General features: G+C 35.1%; 1 protein-coding gene across 4 annotated transcripts in view; it reads right to left on the reverse strand.

The window, feature by feature from the left end:
- Positions 1-338: 338 nt before the first annotated feature.
- CNTLN (centlein) overlaps positions 339-16,604 on the reverse strand; it is a 428,538-nt gene continuing 412,272 nt past the window's right edge. For all 4 annotated transcript variants that reach the window (XM_065908220.1, XM_065908218.1, XM_065908219.1 and 1 more), the window contains 3 exons: positions 13,840-14,025; positions 11,316-11,393; positions 339-1,023 (listed from right to left, as the gene is read on the reverse strand). In XM_065908220.1, the coding sequence (XP_065764292.1) occupies positions 922-1,023; positions 11,316-11,393; positions 13,840-14,025 (366 nt within the window). In that variant the 3' untranslated portion in view covers positions 339-921. The remainder of the gene's footprint in view (positions 1,024-11,315; positions 11,394-13,839; positions 14,026-16,604) is intronic.

Consider the following 16,604-nt stretch of genomic DNA (forward strand, 5'->3'; position numbering starts at 1 on the left):
TAAAGAAATTTGTAAATGCAAACCTGAATGATATGCAGGAGCCAGTCATGGAAAAATTAAGTACAGAATATATGAGAGAGAGAGAGAGAATACAAAGGCAATGGTTGGAGGCAGGCAGGTTTGGTGAATCAGAGAAAGCAAAAAGTTAGGTGTGGCAGGAACATAGGAAAGAGAGGAAATGACCAAGGAATGTTGGAGAGTCTAAATAAGGATGACCACTGTTAAGAATTTAATTAGCAAACTTGTGAGGACTAGTCTTACCAATGCACTCAGTTTGTAGCCCTTGCTAATTTATATGACCACACAAAATATTGTGAATTTAAAAAAAACAGAGAGAGTGAAGAAGATGATGTTTTTATTTTTGCTGAATTGTTCTAGAAAAATACAGTATCTCCTATATAATCCAGTAGACTGAGAACAGATACAATTGGACTGCACCATTCATTTCATTAAATGCTCACTCTTAAGTTGTAATCCTTTGCTTTATATTTGCTTTCAATACAAATGTGTTGCTTATCAGGTGATTTAGAGCCATTTATAGCAGCTTTGTGTAAAAAGTATAGTTTCTTACAAAAACCAGAACATTGTCTTCAGTTTAAACTTTTTTCCTCTGATAATTTATGTATGCCAAGCTTGTTCTAATTTCTTGTAATGTACTGGAAGGAAAACCATTTTCAAGTTTGCATTGATTTGTGGCAATATTTGTATTCAACAATCAAATGCTACACTATTTCCTTTTAAATGGCTATGCACTTAATTAGTTTCACTTGTTCAACAATTAATTGGTTTCAGAGACTTCTTATTTTGGTATTGACCCTGACTATTGATAGTTGGAGCAGATACTGTATCAGGACTGCAGTGCATATTTTCTGATCACATCGCATAGTTTTCGCATCTGAAAAAAAGTTCTCAATCATAATATCATCTAGTATCTTTCATGACTGTAAAGTATTCTTCAACTAGTCTCTTTTTTTCATTTATTTTTTCCAGTATTGCTTCTAGTAAATATGTGGCAAAAGGAAGCTGTAAAAGAAACACAGAAAAAAAAAAAAAAGACGATCAAAACTCTGTACTTTCTTCAGTTCAGAAACATACACTAAATATCATTAAACCATTTGAACTGAGCTATCCGCAACTCTGCACCCATAATGGTACCCTACTGGGTCTCTTTTCAACTGATCTTGCTGGTTAGTGTGGGTAATTTTGTCTTTTATAATAAAAATGATAAAGGAGCAGAAGTAAAATGAAAAAAGATAAACGCCTTATTGAACAATTCATGGTTTACTGACCATGTTAATGTTGTAATCTGCAATACAAGCAGCTAAGTCATTTATCTTCAATCAGTTGATCAATAGCAGGTTACAGTCCTCTCTAGGGCCCACAGGCCCACAGAAGTAGTACTATATGTTCATCACTCATAAAAGAGGGAGAGCGAACTATCAATATACTTGCCTGTGTTACAGCTGAACGTCTCGAGGATTGTAGGGTGAAATTTCAGAGGAAAAAAAAAATGGCAAAAGTATATACATTGATTAAGTTGTTATAGAAAAGTTTATTTGGCATATCAAAGTGTAATATACATGTTGCAAACTGCTGAGTTTATGAAATGTAGAGTACATTTTAAAATTTAATAATTTATATAACATATCTGGTAAAGTTTTATTGTTCCTGGGCTTTATTGAGTTGCCTGTAGAACTCATAACAATACAATTATAGGTGACAAGTAAAGGAAAATCTGAAATGTTCCCCAGTTACCACCCAAAGCCATACTGACTTCCTTTTATCCTGCTTCCCAGCTATCTAGTTTCACGTAAGAGATTTGTAACAATCAAGAAATTCATTCATTCATTTTTTCGAATTGTGCTTTTGATTAACCAGGGAAGACTACTTTTGTCTCCCTGAATAGAGTAAGGACACTTTAGCCTAGTACCCCTTCCCTACAGAGAAGTACAGTCGGGCCATTCTTTGTGCTAGGACAACCACCGGCAGCATCACTGGTCAGCACCCAAACAAAATCAGCCCGATGCCCTCCGTGTGAGTTGTTCAGTTGTGCTCAGATCAGCTGTGCCCAGCCACAGTGATTATAATTAGCTAACCCCAGCATAATGGTTACTTTCTGAATTCAAACTGGGAAAAAAAGAGAAAAGACTGGCCAGTAGTAGTGAAACAACAGGCCAAAATGGCACAGATTGTGTAAGCCATGGAGAAAATACAAAGACCAAAGTTGGTCCAAAGAATTGCCTCAGATCCTAAGTAGCTTTCTAGTTTAACTTCCGTCTTACCTTTATAATAAATTGCCTTCTCTGTCTCTGTCAGGAGAGACTCTATCTGTAGTCTATGTCAGGAGCTTCATACATTTGTCTTACTTAAAATTTAACACTAAATAAAGTATAAGATACAAAAATACCATATTTCTTCACTTTTTAAGATACAGGTAAATATAAGATACCCACATTGACTTAAAAACAGCTTTTTCTGGAAAAAAGGAACCTACGACATTAAATATACACAAATTGCATATGTATTTTAATTTCAGAAATGTGAAAATGTGGGGAAATGCATCATAGAATGAAGGAACAAGAATATATTAGATTCCCTTCTGGAAGATAATGATACAGCAAATCCTTACTTTGAGAAAACTGCCCTTCTGGGATGCAGAAAAGTTATACATATTTGCCAGTTTTACAAATGAGATAATTTAAATTCTCAGGGCATTAATGTTAGATGTTAAAGAAATACACACACACACACACACACAAAGGCAAAACTACTGGGTGACTTTGTTTTATTTTGACTATGGCCCTCAGTACTGTATGCAATCCAAAAAAAAAAAAGAAACAAACAAGATGAGAATACCCTCCCATCTCTTCCTGGTAGAGCAAAAGCAGAAATGAGTATTTTAAAAAGTTGTTCTAAAAAGTAAAAGTTGTTCTAAGAAAAAAGAGTTCTCTGATCAAGTAAGTGTGGGAAACAAACCAAAGTTTAAATGTTATTCTATTTCAGGATCTCTTAGAGACTTTAATATGCTAATGCACTGTACTTCTTCCAGAGGGCAATGTAATACTCTGTTTCTAGATTCATGGGTCCACACTTTTCTCATAGTCTATTTATCATGGGGCACTGGTGGTCCATGGAACACACTCTAGAAACATGCTGGTTCTACGATTTCCTATATAATGATGTCACAGCACTTTTACCAGGCCACAATGTACTGACATTATCTCATCTGCACATTTCATTTTCAAGTTAAAAACTCAGCCTACTTTTATTATCTTGCAATCAGAACAATTTTCAACATGTCATGTACTTGAACATTTGGCTTCCCTCTAAAAATAGTCTAAGAGTCTCTCTTCCAGGAAGCCTCCAAGGTGGAACAAGAGGTCCATTGACTAATTTATTGCTAATAACTCTTATATTCTCTTCCTTTGGCTCCCAATAAAATGAAAAGCCCCACAGTTAAACACAACTGTTTGAATTCTAAGTGTCTCCTAAGCTTAATATAGAGGCTAACACATGATGAAGTTCAAGAAGCAGCCTATCCTTTAATCAAGATGCCCAATTTGTGTACATCCATCTCCCCTTGTAGATTCTTCTGTTTTTCTCTACAAATAGGTCAGAAAAAGCCTTTAGATAATAATTTCTCTTTATGTGATAAAGAGAAAAGTTCATAATATCTCACAAGGTTGTTGGAGATTAAGCGTAGGTTTATTTCATACAGGCAGTGTAAGAATCTGTTCTTTTCTCCCTCAGATATAAAAAGAAAGCACAACTCTTCTTTTACTGACAGGATTTTGGACTTGGATTGAAGTGGCAACCTAACTGGCCAACAGCAAAGCTCTTTTCTCCCTTGCTCCATCATATGTATATGTGAAACAACAAACCTGCAAAATATGCTCTTGGGTTTCATCTCAGATGGAATATGCTGGGGCCTACGAAGTCCAGAAAGTCTGCTGGGCTTTCTGCATAATTTCCTTATCTATTTTGCATAAATATAGAAATGACTGTCTTAAGTTATGTTACTGCAGTTACACAGGCTTGAACTTTTCAGCACAAGGAGAAAAATGGACAGGGGAAGAGTTGATACTGCATAAGATTTCTCGGAATGGAAATTTAATTACGGAATCCAAACAACTGTGAGTTTTACTTGGTCTATACTGTAATCTTTTTTTAAAGATTAATTAATGTATGCGTTTATTTTTTTTGACCGTGCTGGTTTTTCTTTGCTGCGTGTGGGCTTTCCCTAGTTGCAGAGAGTGGAGGCTACTCTCTAGTTGCAGTGCCAGGGTTTCTCATTGAGATGGCTTCTCTTGTTGTGGAGCACAGGATCTAGGATGTGACAGTAGTTGAGGCACATGGGTTTAGTTGCATCCATGGTAAGTGGAACCTTTCTGGACCAAAGATTGAACCTGTGTCCCCTGCATTGGCAGGCATATTCTTAACCACTGGACCACCAGGGAAGTCTCTATACCATAGTCTTGAAAGGGGGTCTTTCTGGTCGTTCTGGCTGTCCTTGTTGAAAAAGGTGACTTCTCTTATGGGAAACACTTCCCCTAACTTCACACAGATTTTAGGCTTCTCTTACATGTAAATGACCACAGATGTATGCCAGTGATAGAACTTCAACTTTATCACTCACACTTAAAAATTATGACTTCATTTAGAGGCGTTCCTGTATAAAGGTAAGATATGACTGATACTTGCAGATGCTGGAGAGCTACATTGGGAGAATAACAAAGCCTCAAATCTGTAACTGTGAAACATAAAGATAGTTTACAGCATCAGAATGAACTGGGAATGTGCTCTCAATAGTATAAAATTGGACATTTTTGTGTTGAAAGACAAAGACTGAAATAAGGGTATCTTTTTAAATCTAAAGGGCAAGATTAACTTTTTTTTTTTTTTTTTACCAATTTCATTCTTGTTTTTGGTTTTAAAACTATTACCAAATGATATTGTTTTCAAAGTAAAAATTGACTTTAATCCAGCTGAGTCATACTCAAAGATATCACATGTTATTTATTACACCTGCTTTTAACAAAGATATGATTCAATTTTGAGATTTTGAGAGTTTAGTAAGAGAGACTAATATACTTTGATAATTATAAAATTAAAGGTGCAAAATTTGATATAAATAAATATTTGAATGCTTACTCAGCTATCTTGTAATTAAAAGTTGAACTTCATAAAATAACCAAGCATGGTATAAGAAACAATTTATTTATAGTTTAAAACTGGCACTTAATTGTAAGCTAAGTTCCTAAATATTGCTTATATTTCTGGCACATAGCTATCTATCTATGTACTTATCTATCTATCTTAAAGTGTCACTGAATATTGAAGTCTGTGCCTGCTATTCTTAAACTTTGGTAAAAGCTATAACTTGCTTTCCTTTCACTTCCCCCACCCCAATTTTTTACAGTGGTAAAATACGTAAAACATAAAATTTACCTTTTACCTTTAATAACATATGTCTTTTTCCTGGTATCATGAAAATTGGCTTGAAATGGTTAAATTTTTTAAAAAATCCCAGTAAGTCTCTGAATGGAGAATTTTTAACTCTTGCAACTTCAGCTGGATGTGAGGCGTGAGTGTGTGTGTTTATGTGTGTGGAGAGAGTGAGCATGGGAGTTCACATGTATGTGGCATGTTTTAAGTGTGTTGTAAGGGCAACACTGAATGCAACAGCGTAAATGTCTTCAGGACATTTGTTGTAAAGAGAAACTTTCTGGTAACCTTCAGGCTGGAAGTTATTCTATTTACCAAAGCCAGGGAGATTTATAAAACCTTCTCACTGCTGTGTCACACAGCATCTACAGAAGATAAGCATATTTTGCAGAAAGGGCACAGAGGAAAGAGCCATTTTAAATTTCAGCATTTGTAAGATCTGAAGCAACCTAATAGGAACAGGGATATTTAAATGCAAAGAAAAACCACTGATCAAAGTCTGTACTTTAAGTTATCAACAACCGAAGGCAGGATTTTTGATATGGCTCCCATGCAAGGAAATGATCTACACAAAGTAGATGAAAACTGCCTGAATGAAATCTGGAAAACAAAATCAAGACACATTTTCTAGCCATTCCTGGATAAGGGTTTTTAAAATATAAATCCTAGTAAAGAAGCACATTGCAGTTGTAACTGTATATTACTTGCTTTATTATATAAGCATACATATTTTATTATACCTACCATAATTCTGCTCAAGTTTGTTGAAAAACTTTTATAGTTTTTATATTTTATCTGTTTATTGTCCTCTATCACCAGAAATATAAGCTCCATGAGGACAGTGATTTTTGTCTCTTGTTCGCTGCTATATCTCCAAACCTGAAATGCGGTAGACACTACTGCATGAATTACCTTTCATGCAGTAGACACTCGGTAACATGTTTTTAAAATGCCTTCCATAGCTTGGGTTCAACTTTATCTCCACTAATTCTTTCCATGGCCTTATAAACTCACAAGTGCATAAAATGGTTTCAGGTATTATTAAGGCCTGAAGAAACTAAATTTACTATAATTTCAATTTTGAGGATCAGAATGGACAGAACAATTAAACAGTGTCTCTTAGAGGGCAAATGTAAATAACTGACTCCTATCTGTTTGCATATAGGAGGAAGTAATATCAATTAGAATATGATAGAGGTACAGCTCCTTCTGTGCCAACTGAAAGGAAACCTATTAAATATGAAATTAAAAATTTATCTCATTTATTCATAGTTATGGCCAATGGACAGAAATTCAAATTCAAATGCATTTAACACAGTTTCTCCTTATGAGGGGGGTAACACAGCATTTGTGATATAATGACTTTATTGGATTTACTTTTAAAGGTATTCTTTTTATTCTTTTTTCACTATCTCATATTAAGGAATTCATTTTTTAAATGGAGCTATAATTCACATAACATGAATTTCACCATTTTGAAGTGTATAATTTCATTGGTTGTACACGGCTGTACAACCATTACTTTCATCTAATTCCAGAACATTTCATCACCCCAGAAACCCTTTACCCATTAGCAGTCACTGTTCCTCTGCCCCCATCCTCTGGCAACCACTAACCTACTTTCTGTCTTGATTTGCCTCATCCAAACATTTCATATGAATGCAATCATACAATAAGTTGCCTTTTGTGTATGGCTTCTTTCACTTAGCATAAGGTGTACAAGGTTCTTCCATGCTATAGCAGGTATTTTCATGTCATTTCATTTCATGACTGAACAATATTCCGCATATGCATATAACATGTTTTATTTATTCATCCATCAGTTGATGGACCTTTGCATTCTTCTACTTTTGAGCTATTATGAACTACTGAACGCTATGAACATTTATGTAGAAGCTTTTATATGGACATATGTCTTCACTTATCTTGAGTATATACCTAGGGGTGGAACTGCTGGGTCATATAATCTCTAGTTTTTAACTTTTGGAGAAAGTGCCAGACTGTTTTCGACAGGGGTGGCATCATTGTACATTCCTACCAGCAATGTACGAGGGTTCTAATTTCTCCACATCCTCACCAATGCCTGCTATTGTCCTCCTTTTTGATTCCAGCCATCCTCCTGGGTATGAAGTAGTATCTCATTTTGGTTTTTGGTTTGCCTTTCCCTAAAGGCTAATGATGCTGAGCATATTTATATGTGCCTAATGGCTATCTGTATATATTCTTATAGAAATGGCTATGAATAGCCTGAAGGTCTGTTTCTTTTCTCTAGTTGAGTTGTAAGAGTTTGAAATGTGTTCTTAAATGGCTAGATTTCACTGAGAAATGCTAGACAGAAGGCTTGGGTGAACTGTGAAGTCCCTGAATGAAAAACTGTGAGTCCCTGAATGCTGTTATTGAAACGTTATCTACTAAATTTTTTACAGCTTCAGACACTGACATCTCTCTACCAAATCTGATCTACCTCTTTTGATCCCTAAAACTCTTAAAGGTATCATCATCTTTCTCATCATATAAGGTATTAAACTCACCTCTTTTTGGTTTCTGCTTTCTCACTCCTTCATTTAATCTCAGTTCTTCTATGTGACTCAGGGACTACAAAATGGGTCATATCTATCTTGTCCTTCCTATTTTTATGGTGAGGACACATGCAAGCCCCCACTGCTTTTGTCTAGACTACCTTCTTGCTCCTAGTCTCTTCTCCCTCTAAACCATCCTACACATTGATCTTGTGTAGCTTTCTAACACACAACTCTGATTGCATCCCCTTCCTGTTCAAAGGTTTCCATAGTTTAGTCTCAGCCAACTTTTCCTGTTTGTTTTTCCTCCCACTTCCTAAAATACAGAAAAAACTAATAATTTTGGAAGGTTTTTCCACCTTATTATGATCATTAATTTGCTTTTTTTGTCTCTGCCATTAACTGTTTTTTTTCTTTTGTTTTTTTTTTTTCTTTTGTTTTTTTTTTCATTTATTTTTATTAGTTGGAGGCTAATTACTTTACAATATTGTAGTGGTTTTTGCCATACATTGACATGAATCAGCCAAGTTTTAAAAAATGTAATAACGCAGAAAAGGAATTAATACAAGTAAAACTCTTCAAAGAAATTAAAAGGCAGCTGTGTCATAAAAAATGAGAGTAGATATAAGAATGACTTTTTTCCAGTATGACTCTTATTACTAGAAATCTGTGGGGACAAAGGTTAGGTGCAAATAAAGATCAAATACTTAAAATTACCAATTGTATCAGGACCACTTGATGGGAGGACATACATTTGCATTCTGTGTTAAATATAGATAAGTTAAGGCTCTAGACCTTTTAATTCTCACTTACTCCTGGCTAACAGTATCAGCAGGTATTACATTTGTGTCCAGGTCCATATTGTCACATGGTAGAAAAGCTTTTCATTTTGCAGTAATTACTTTATCAATATAAATTTAAGTCAAATGAATGCAGAAAAAATTTTTTTAACAGAAAACAATTCTGTGGCCTAATCCTAATAAGAAAAGATAAAATCTCAGGGCCTGATTCACTCCTATGATGTCAGCATTCTATTATATACAGCACTCAACACAGAGGGAGGACATAAAAGGGAAATTTTCTTATAATTTAATCTTCAAACTATTTTAATAATCAAATATCAATATTGAATTAATTTGGAATTTTTCAGGGAATGCACTCAATTACTCCACAGCTTCAAGATCACATAACCTCAGGTACATGGAGCTGTATGGCATAAACTAAACAAAATGAATGAATGAACATATTTACACTTTTACCCACATAATCCTGTGAGCGTAACTCAGACTCTCAAAAACTAGTGGACAAAGAAGACCTTTTCTAAAATTCAGGACAAATATAATTGCTAGAATTGAGAGAGAAGAAGTATACTTAAAAAAAGATGTTTTCTATTTTATAGATTTTTCTCTTGGGCATAATTATAAAGTGACATTCAAGTGCAACCAGCGAAGTCCCTACTTTTTTTTTCTTACAGAATTCAAAGACATCAGCAAAACCACCTATGTCAGTAATAAAAATAAAAGTCTTTGACTTTTTAAATGTTATCATACTGTCACAGTGGAATAAAATTAGCTTGACAAATGCTTTAAAGGCACATGGTGCAGTTCATTATGCATAACAGCAACAGCAGCAGTTTCCCAGTGTTCATAGAGGCCGCTCCATTAAATTTACCTCCAGTCAATAATTAGGAGTCCACAAATAAACCTGGGCAATTAAATCAATACTGCCAGGCAATTATATTCCAGAGTCCAGGCTCAGTGGCACAAAAAGGCATTATATCAAACTGCAGTATTAAGCAGTCTAATGCCATTTTCAACAGGATTTTTTTACACTAACTGGACAGAATAAGCATACATCCAGATAATGTAGAATGCACATATGTATATCTACATGTGCAGATCTGGTGTCAATAGAGCTTTAGTGATGTTTAATAAAGATTAATACATATGGATTTATGATTTTTATGTTCATAATTGATGATAATACTTCTGTATCAAAAGGTCATACTTACATGTTGAATGTTTAAAAAAATCCATTAAAAGTATATTTTTATAACATTCAAGTTAAAAAAAATAACCTGTGTCAATCATTACTGAACTCCTTTGATGTGCCAGGTACAGGACTGGGTGGTGGGAATGCAACATGACTGAGAAGTGACTTTTCTTCTCAAAAGCAAGAAGGCTTGCCCTGCACCTGCATGTCTGCATTTAAATAACTTGAAGCAGAAAAGTGCCCATCACCTTCTGTTACCATAGATAGTAATAGTCATAGTATTTCCAGATAATGTCTCAAAAATATATAAAATGGGTAATAAGAATATGAATAGTTCATGTATTATTTACTTATTTTTGCTTTTCCAAAAACCTGTATACTTCACTCACAGAACAAGAATATTTTTTAAAATATTTTGAGAAAGACATTTTAGCTGTTTTGAATCGAGTTCATTTTTGAAATCGACAATAATTAGGTTGAGCAAAAAGAACCATAATGAAAAAGTTATAGAATACATTACATGCTGTCAGTGATATCAGAACAAAAGCCGGCTATGACTAGAAAAGCAGGGCTCTCACCTGCCAATAAACTGCCCTGATCACTTACAAGAGGGGCACATCCCAGCAGACTATATGTGTATTAAAAAAATACTTGAAAGAGAAGAAAAAGTATCACACAGGTCACAGCAGCAGTCTCAATAGACCCCTCAGGGATTTCCACTCGTCTTGGCCTTGTCATCCTCTATGCAGCTTTCCACTCGGCCCAGAAAATGTCGATAGGAAAATGTTTGAGGGGCCTCTGGTGGAAATTTTTTCATTCTTTCTGCATTGACAGGATGCCAAATCAATATTTACTTCCCACTAACAAGCTGCTCGAGGTCTCAGTAGAAAATATTGTAGAGAATGCGGGAAGACACAGTAATAAACAGCTGTCTGGCTGTGAGGAAAACATGAATTGACTGGAAACAGGGCCACAGTAAAAGGTCAGTGAAACCCGTGAACTCCTCAGGTGTCCGTATCAACCACTAACTCTAAAGACACATGATAAAGAATCTCTGTTCCTAAGACAGCTGAGAGAATGGATCCTTTTCAGTCTAGCAAGCATAGACGTTGACTCAATAATTTAATTAATGCATTTGCTAAGACCCGTGTTGGCTCTTTCCCAAGGCATTTGCTTCATTTGTTAAGTCCAAAAGTACAAATAGAGGGTTAACTTTCCTGTCTGCCTATTCGAATACTTCTTTACCTAACAGAAGTAAGTAATGTGTAAGTGTTTCCAAAATTTTAGGCATCTAGTAAAAAAATAAGCTTGGAATTTTTATCTGCAACCTTTAATAAATGAAGTGGAAAAGTGAAATACCTGTCCTTCAAGAAGTTTACGAATGTACAACAGCCATTCTTTGTCATTTTCGGCATCAGTCTTTGTCCTTTCAATTTCCTAAAGGAAAAAATAAACACACTGTAGTTAATTTCATTTATATGAACTTGATCATACTGTTTTATAGAGTAATACTGATAGAATTGGATTCAACAAAGAGCAGCCTGTCCTTTCAAAATGGAGAATATTCAAATCAATGCTTAATATCTCCATTCATGTGGAATATAAAGCCATATATCTCTATTTCATAGTATTATTCAGGAATATTTTATTTTTGTATTCATGATGGATATCAGGGTATGGATTGAAATGGAAGTGAAAATTATTAAAATAGAGTGAAAAAGAAGATGGAGCCATAGAAAAGACTCATTTACAAGCGACCCTCACAAGATGATATAAAACCTTATACTCAAAAGTCAGACTTGTCAGTAGATAACTAAGGAGTAATTGTTACAATTACAGACAAAATAGGACAGGCATAGGTTCTGGTGTATTTAAATGCTTACTTATTTAAAATGTCCAATAGCTAACTGATAGGCAAGGGACACTCCAACTTAAAGTACTGATATTTTCAATGCCTCAATTATCAAGGTGAAATGTTCTGAAAGTTTAATGTATTCACATATACAACTGAATTGACTATTCAGTTAAAATCATGATTCAATTTGCAAAAAAAAAAAATGGACTTTTCAAAAAGGGAAGGGTTTGGGAAACTAACATTTGTTGAAATTTACTGTATGCCATGTATCAGGCAAGGTACTTTGCATAAGCTGTCATAGTTTTTTACATGAATTTACAAGGGTTGGATGTAGCTTAATGCATATAATTCAGGCGGTTTGGGCTCTACTTGGGTAAGTCACTCAACTCTTTAGACCTCTGAAAGATGCAGGCATCAGTCCAAACAAGCTCAGATCTATAATAAAATCTAGTACTATATCCAGGTGTGTGCAATGAGCCCTCATGGAACTGTGTTTTTGCCAGGAGGACTTCCATTTAAGGTTGTATGGTACACGTTTTGGTGCTGTGCACCCCTGGCTCCATACTGCATCCTCCCAGAGGCCAGGGTGTCATTTCTTCACAGAAATGTGCCAGCTACTTTAGGACTAACAAGAGATATCCTTTTCTAATTCATATACTCAATGGGGACAACTTTTTCTAATTTTTCTAATCAAAGGAAGTGCTTGTTTTTTTTAAACTTGTAAGCCCAAGAAAGGGCATGTTCTAAGACCACATAAAGGCAGAGGCCCTGTCTTCCAGAATATATATCTGGAACACACACACACACACACACGAGGGATTCTGCTACATCTGCTTGTTTTAAAACTTTTAGGCAACAGTGGAAGACCTTAATATTTTGTGAGGTTTCTTCTTTATACATCAAGTTTCAGTTAAATGTCTATAGTAAGATATAGTTAACAGCCTTGCCACAGATACTGTTATTTCCTGTGTGTTTTATATTTGATACTGTATTTCATAACGCTCTTGGACTTCAAAGTTCACAATTCACAGACATTGTGGCATAGCTGCTGAAAAGAGGAAACTGATCATTCACTATCCTATTCACTCATAGGATGAAAATAATCTCTATGGGATTCCTTTGACCTCCTTTCTAAGAATTCTTGGCAGTTTAGAAACCTTTGCCAAGTTGTAGATCTGCTCTACTTGAGAAATGTTTTGAGAAGCTGACGGGGCAGGGGTGCTGAAGGATGTTCTCATGCAAACATTGAAGTTGATCATTTTTTTTATTCACTGAGCAAATATTTATAGGGAAGCTGTGAGTGCCATCATCTCTTTACCCTTTCTAAACAATAAAAAATTTACTATTTAATGTATTAAAGTTCAGAAACTTAACAATAGAATAGTATTGAGTATCTTCCACAGGTTTCACAGAAGATTGTGTATGAGGTTCTGCTGTCGATGAGGCAATAAACTATCAAAAATGCAGTGCCCTCCTCAGAAGGTACAGAAATGCTACTGCAGACTTATAAGGTATATGCCTATAAATTCACTCAGGCAGGAGTATTTTACCCACTTTAAAACAATAAATACCTTTTTCTTTAACTTGATCAACAGTAATTATAAATCTAGCTAGAGAAGCCAATATATTCACTACTTTAAAAAAATCTCATATAGGAGGAAAACCCCTCAAATCAGTCGTGATCCAGCTAACTAACTTTCAAACGGGCTTAATTAAAAATAATAGCCTATAAGATATATGATTAACTAAAGAATATGGAAGAGACAGGGATAGATAACTGACCTGAATAACAAGCAAGCTGTTCTAAAGGTTATGTGTACTGGCTTACTTCTATATTACACAGTTAAATTTCTCTAAAGGTTTTTTGAGTTAATACTCTTGATGTATCTTTCATTGGTATATTAATAATCTTGCCTTCATGAATATTATCTTAAAGATGAAATTCTAAGAACTATAAAACAAATAAAAGTATATTCTTAATAATCAGTGTAAAAACTCCTATATTAATAAATATTTAAGTGATCTTACCGCTTCATCTTCTGTGTCCAGTATTTCCTCTAGGTCTGACCGTGAAATGTTCAGGATAGAAGCTGCCAAGGTCTGAGCTTTATGGGTTGAGGTTTTACAAGCATCCCTGTTTTTCTGCATCTTTTTAAGCTCTCTGATTTGTCGCCTAATCAAATGGACATCATTTTGTAACTCTCTGACCAAGGCCTGCAACATATTGGAAAGAATATGGGCTCATATGGAAGTAATAAATGAAGAGAAAGCAGTCATAACACAAAAATGTGAAGATACTAGCAAATCATTTTTTATTAGGATTATTCTGATTTTATTTATATTGGAACAAAATGGATTGCTCTTTACTTCTTGTCAGGACACAATAAAAGCTCTCTTAAATGATCACTTAACCAACTTGCTGGATTAAACAAATTGCTCCAATCCCTTTCAGATTTGCCAACTGCTATCTTGGTGAATACTTGCAGCAGGCAGGTTAATTAGTATCACGCCAGAGCACAACTCTCCCACCAGTTGAGCTGATGCCAATTGTCAGATGTACTTATTCCTAAGTGTGTATATCAGTTGTAACAGGTTAGTTACATAATTGATTTAATTATTGCATAAACTAATGAAATATAATGGCAGAAAAATGTTGTTTCTATTAAAACTGAACTAGAAATCTTTGAAAGGATTTTATAAGGACAGTTGGGTAAAAGTGCAATTAAATTATGTGTGGGCAAGACGACAATAAAGTATTGACAAAAATCATAAGAATCTAGGCTTACATCTACAAGAGTCTTTAATTTCTCCCTCTGAGAACACATGCTTATGTGTGCATAAGAAAAAAGGCAGCTCTTACTCTGGGTGAGCAGAGCTCTGGAGTACGATGCCTGGCTTTGTGGGCTGACAGCAGCTAGCTAGATGTTTGGGTAGATTTCAGTCTTTTGCCAGCCTAAGCAATGTTGCAATAAATAATGGTGCTTGTATATATATTTTGCATCCCTAGGATATATCCCTGGAAGTGAATTTGCTGGACCAAAGGGTGTGTTTAACTGTAATTTTGAAAGCTGTTGCTTAATTCTCCCTCTATCCAAGATTGTACCAATTTACACCTACACAAAGAACATATGAAAGTACTTGTTTCTCCATACCACTGGCAAGACACCAATCGGGTTTTCAGTGTAGTTTTTAAATTTTTACCATTGTATTTTAAAGTTTCCTTTCTCTTATTAAAAATGAAGTTGAGCATCAGCCTTAAGAAATAATTTTTTTCTTTTGTCTTTTATCTATTTTTCTTAGTGATTTATAGGGATCATTTATACTTTAGGGAAATTATATGTTGAGGATTTCTAATTTTTTTCATACTTTTTCTTTTGACAGTAATTATAGTATTTTATGCAACGGAAAATATTTTTTTTAAATTTTAACACATTAAATGAGTCTACTCCCATGTAACTTTTGAATTTAGTGTGATACTTTAAAAATCATTCTCCACAATTTATATATATATGAATATATATAAAAGTATATATATATGTCTGTGTGTTATTCAAACCATGATTTTTTTCTGCCACTTGAAAGATTTTTCAGTTATAAGTGTTTTATCCATTTGTAATCCTCTAGAAATTATATAAAATCATAGTTGTCTCACTACCGCCTAGTAAATAGTCCATATTTTCCCCATTGATTTCATGCATGTTTAGGTCAGGTTCCGAACTTTCTATTCAGTTCCATCTGTCTTCTTATTAGTGAAGCTTTATAGTATATTTTAATTAGTGAGGCTTTGTCATAAATGTAATCCAATAGGGGTTCAGTTCAGTTCAGTTCAGTCGCTCAGTCGTGTCCGACTCTTTGCGATCCCATGAACTGCAGCACACCAGACCTCCCTGTCCATCACCAACTCCTGGAGTCCACCCAAACCCATGTCCATCAAGTCGGTGACACCATCCAGCCATCTCATCCTCTGTCGTCCCCTTCTCCTCCTGCCCTCAATCTTTCCCAGCATCAGGGTTTTTTCCAGTGAGTCAACTCTTCACATGAGGTGGCCAAAGTATTAAGAGTTTCAGCTTCAGCAATCAGTCCTTCCAATGAACACCCAGGACTGATCTCCTTTAGCATGGACTGGTTGGATCTCCTTTCAGTCCAAGGGTCTCTCAAGAGTCTTCTCCAACACCACAGTTCAAAAGCATCAATTCTTTGGCGCTCAGCTTTCTTTATAGTCCAACTCTCACATCCATATATAACCACTGGAAAAACCATAGCCTTGACTAGACAGACCTTTGTTGGCAAAGGAATGTCTCTGCTTTTTTTTTTTTTTTTTTAATATTATTTTATTAGTTGGAGGCCAATCACTTTACAACATTTCAGTGGGTTTTGTCATACATTGACATGAATCAGCCATATAGTTACACGTATTCCCCATCCCGATCCCCCCTCCCACCTCCCTCCTAGGTTGGTCATAACTTTCCTTCCAAGGAGTAAGCGTCTTTTAATTTCATGGCTGCAATCATCATGGCTGCAGTGATTTTGGAGCCCCCCAAAATAAAGTCTGACACTGTTTCCCCATCTATCTGTCATGAAGTGATGGGACCTGATGCCATGATCTTAGTTTTCTGAATGTTGAACTTTAAGCCAACTTTTTCACTCTCCTCTTTCACTTTCATCAAGAGACTCTTTAGTTCTTCTTCACTTTCTGCCATAAGGGTGGTGTCATCTGCATATCTGAGGTTATTGAATATTCCCAATAGGGGTATCTCCTTTCAATTACCATTTTTTTCAGGTTTTTCTTGCTA

Source organism: Muntiacus reevesi, chromosome 17 (assembly GCF_963930625.1).
Source record: "Muntiacus reevesi chromosome 17, mMunRee1.1, whole genome shotgun sequence".
Classification (NCBI taxonomy): Eukaryota; Metazoa; Chordata; class Mammalia; order Artiodactyla; family Cervidae; genus Muntiacus; species Muntiacus reevesi.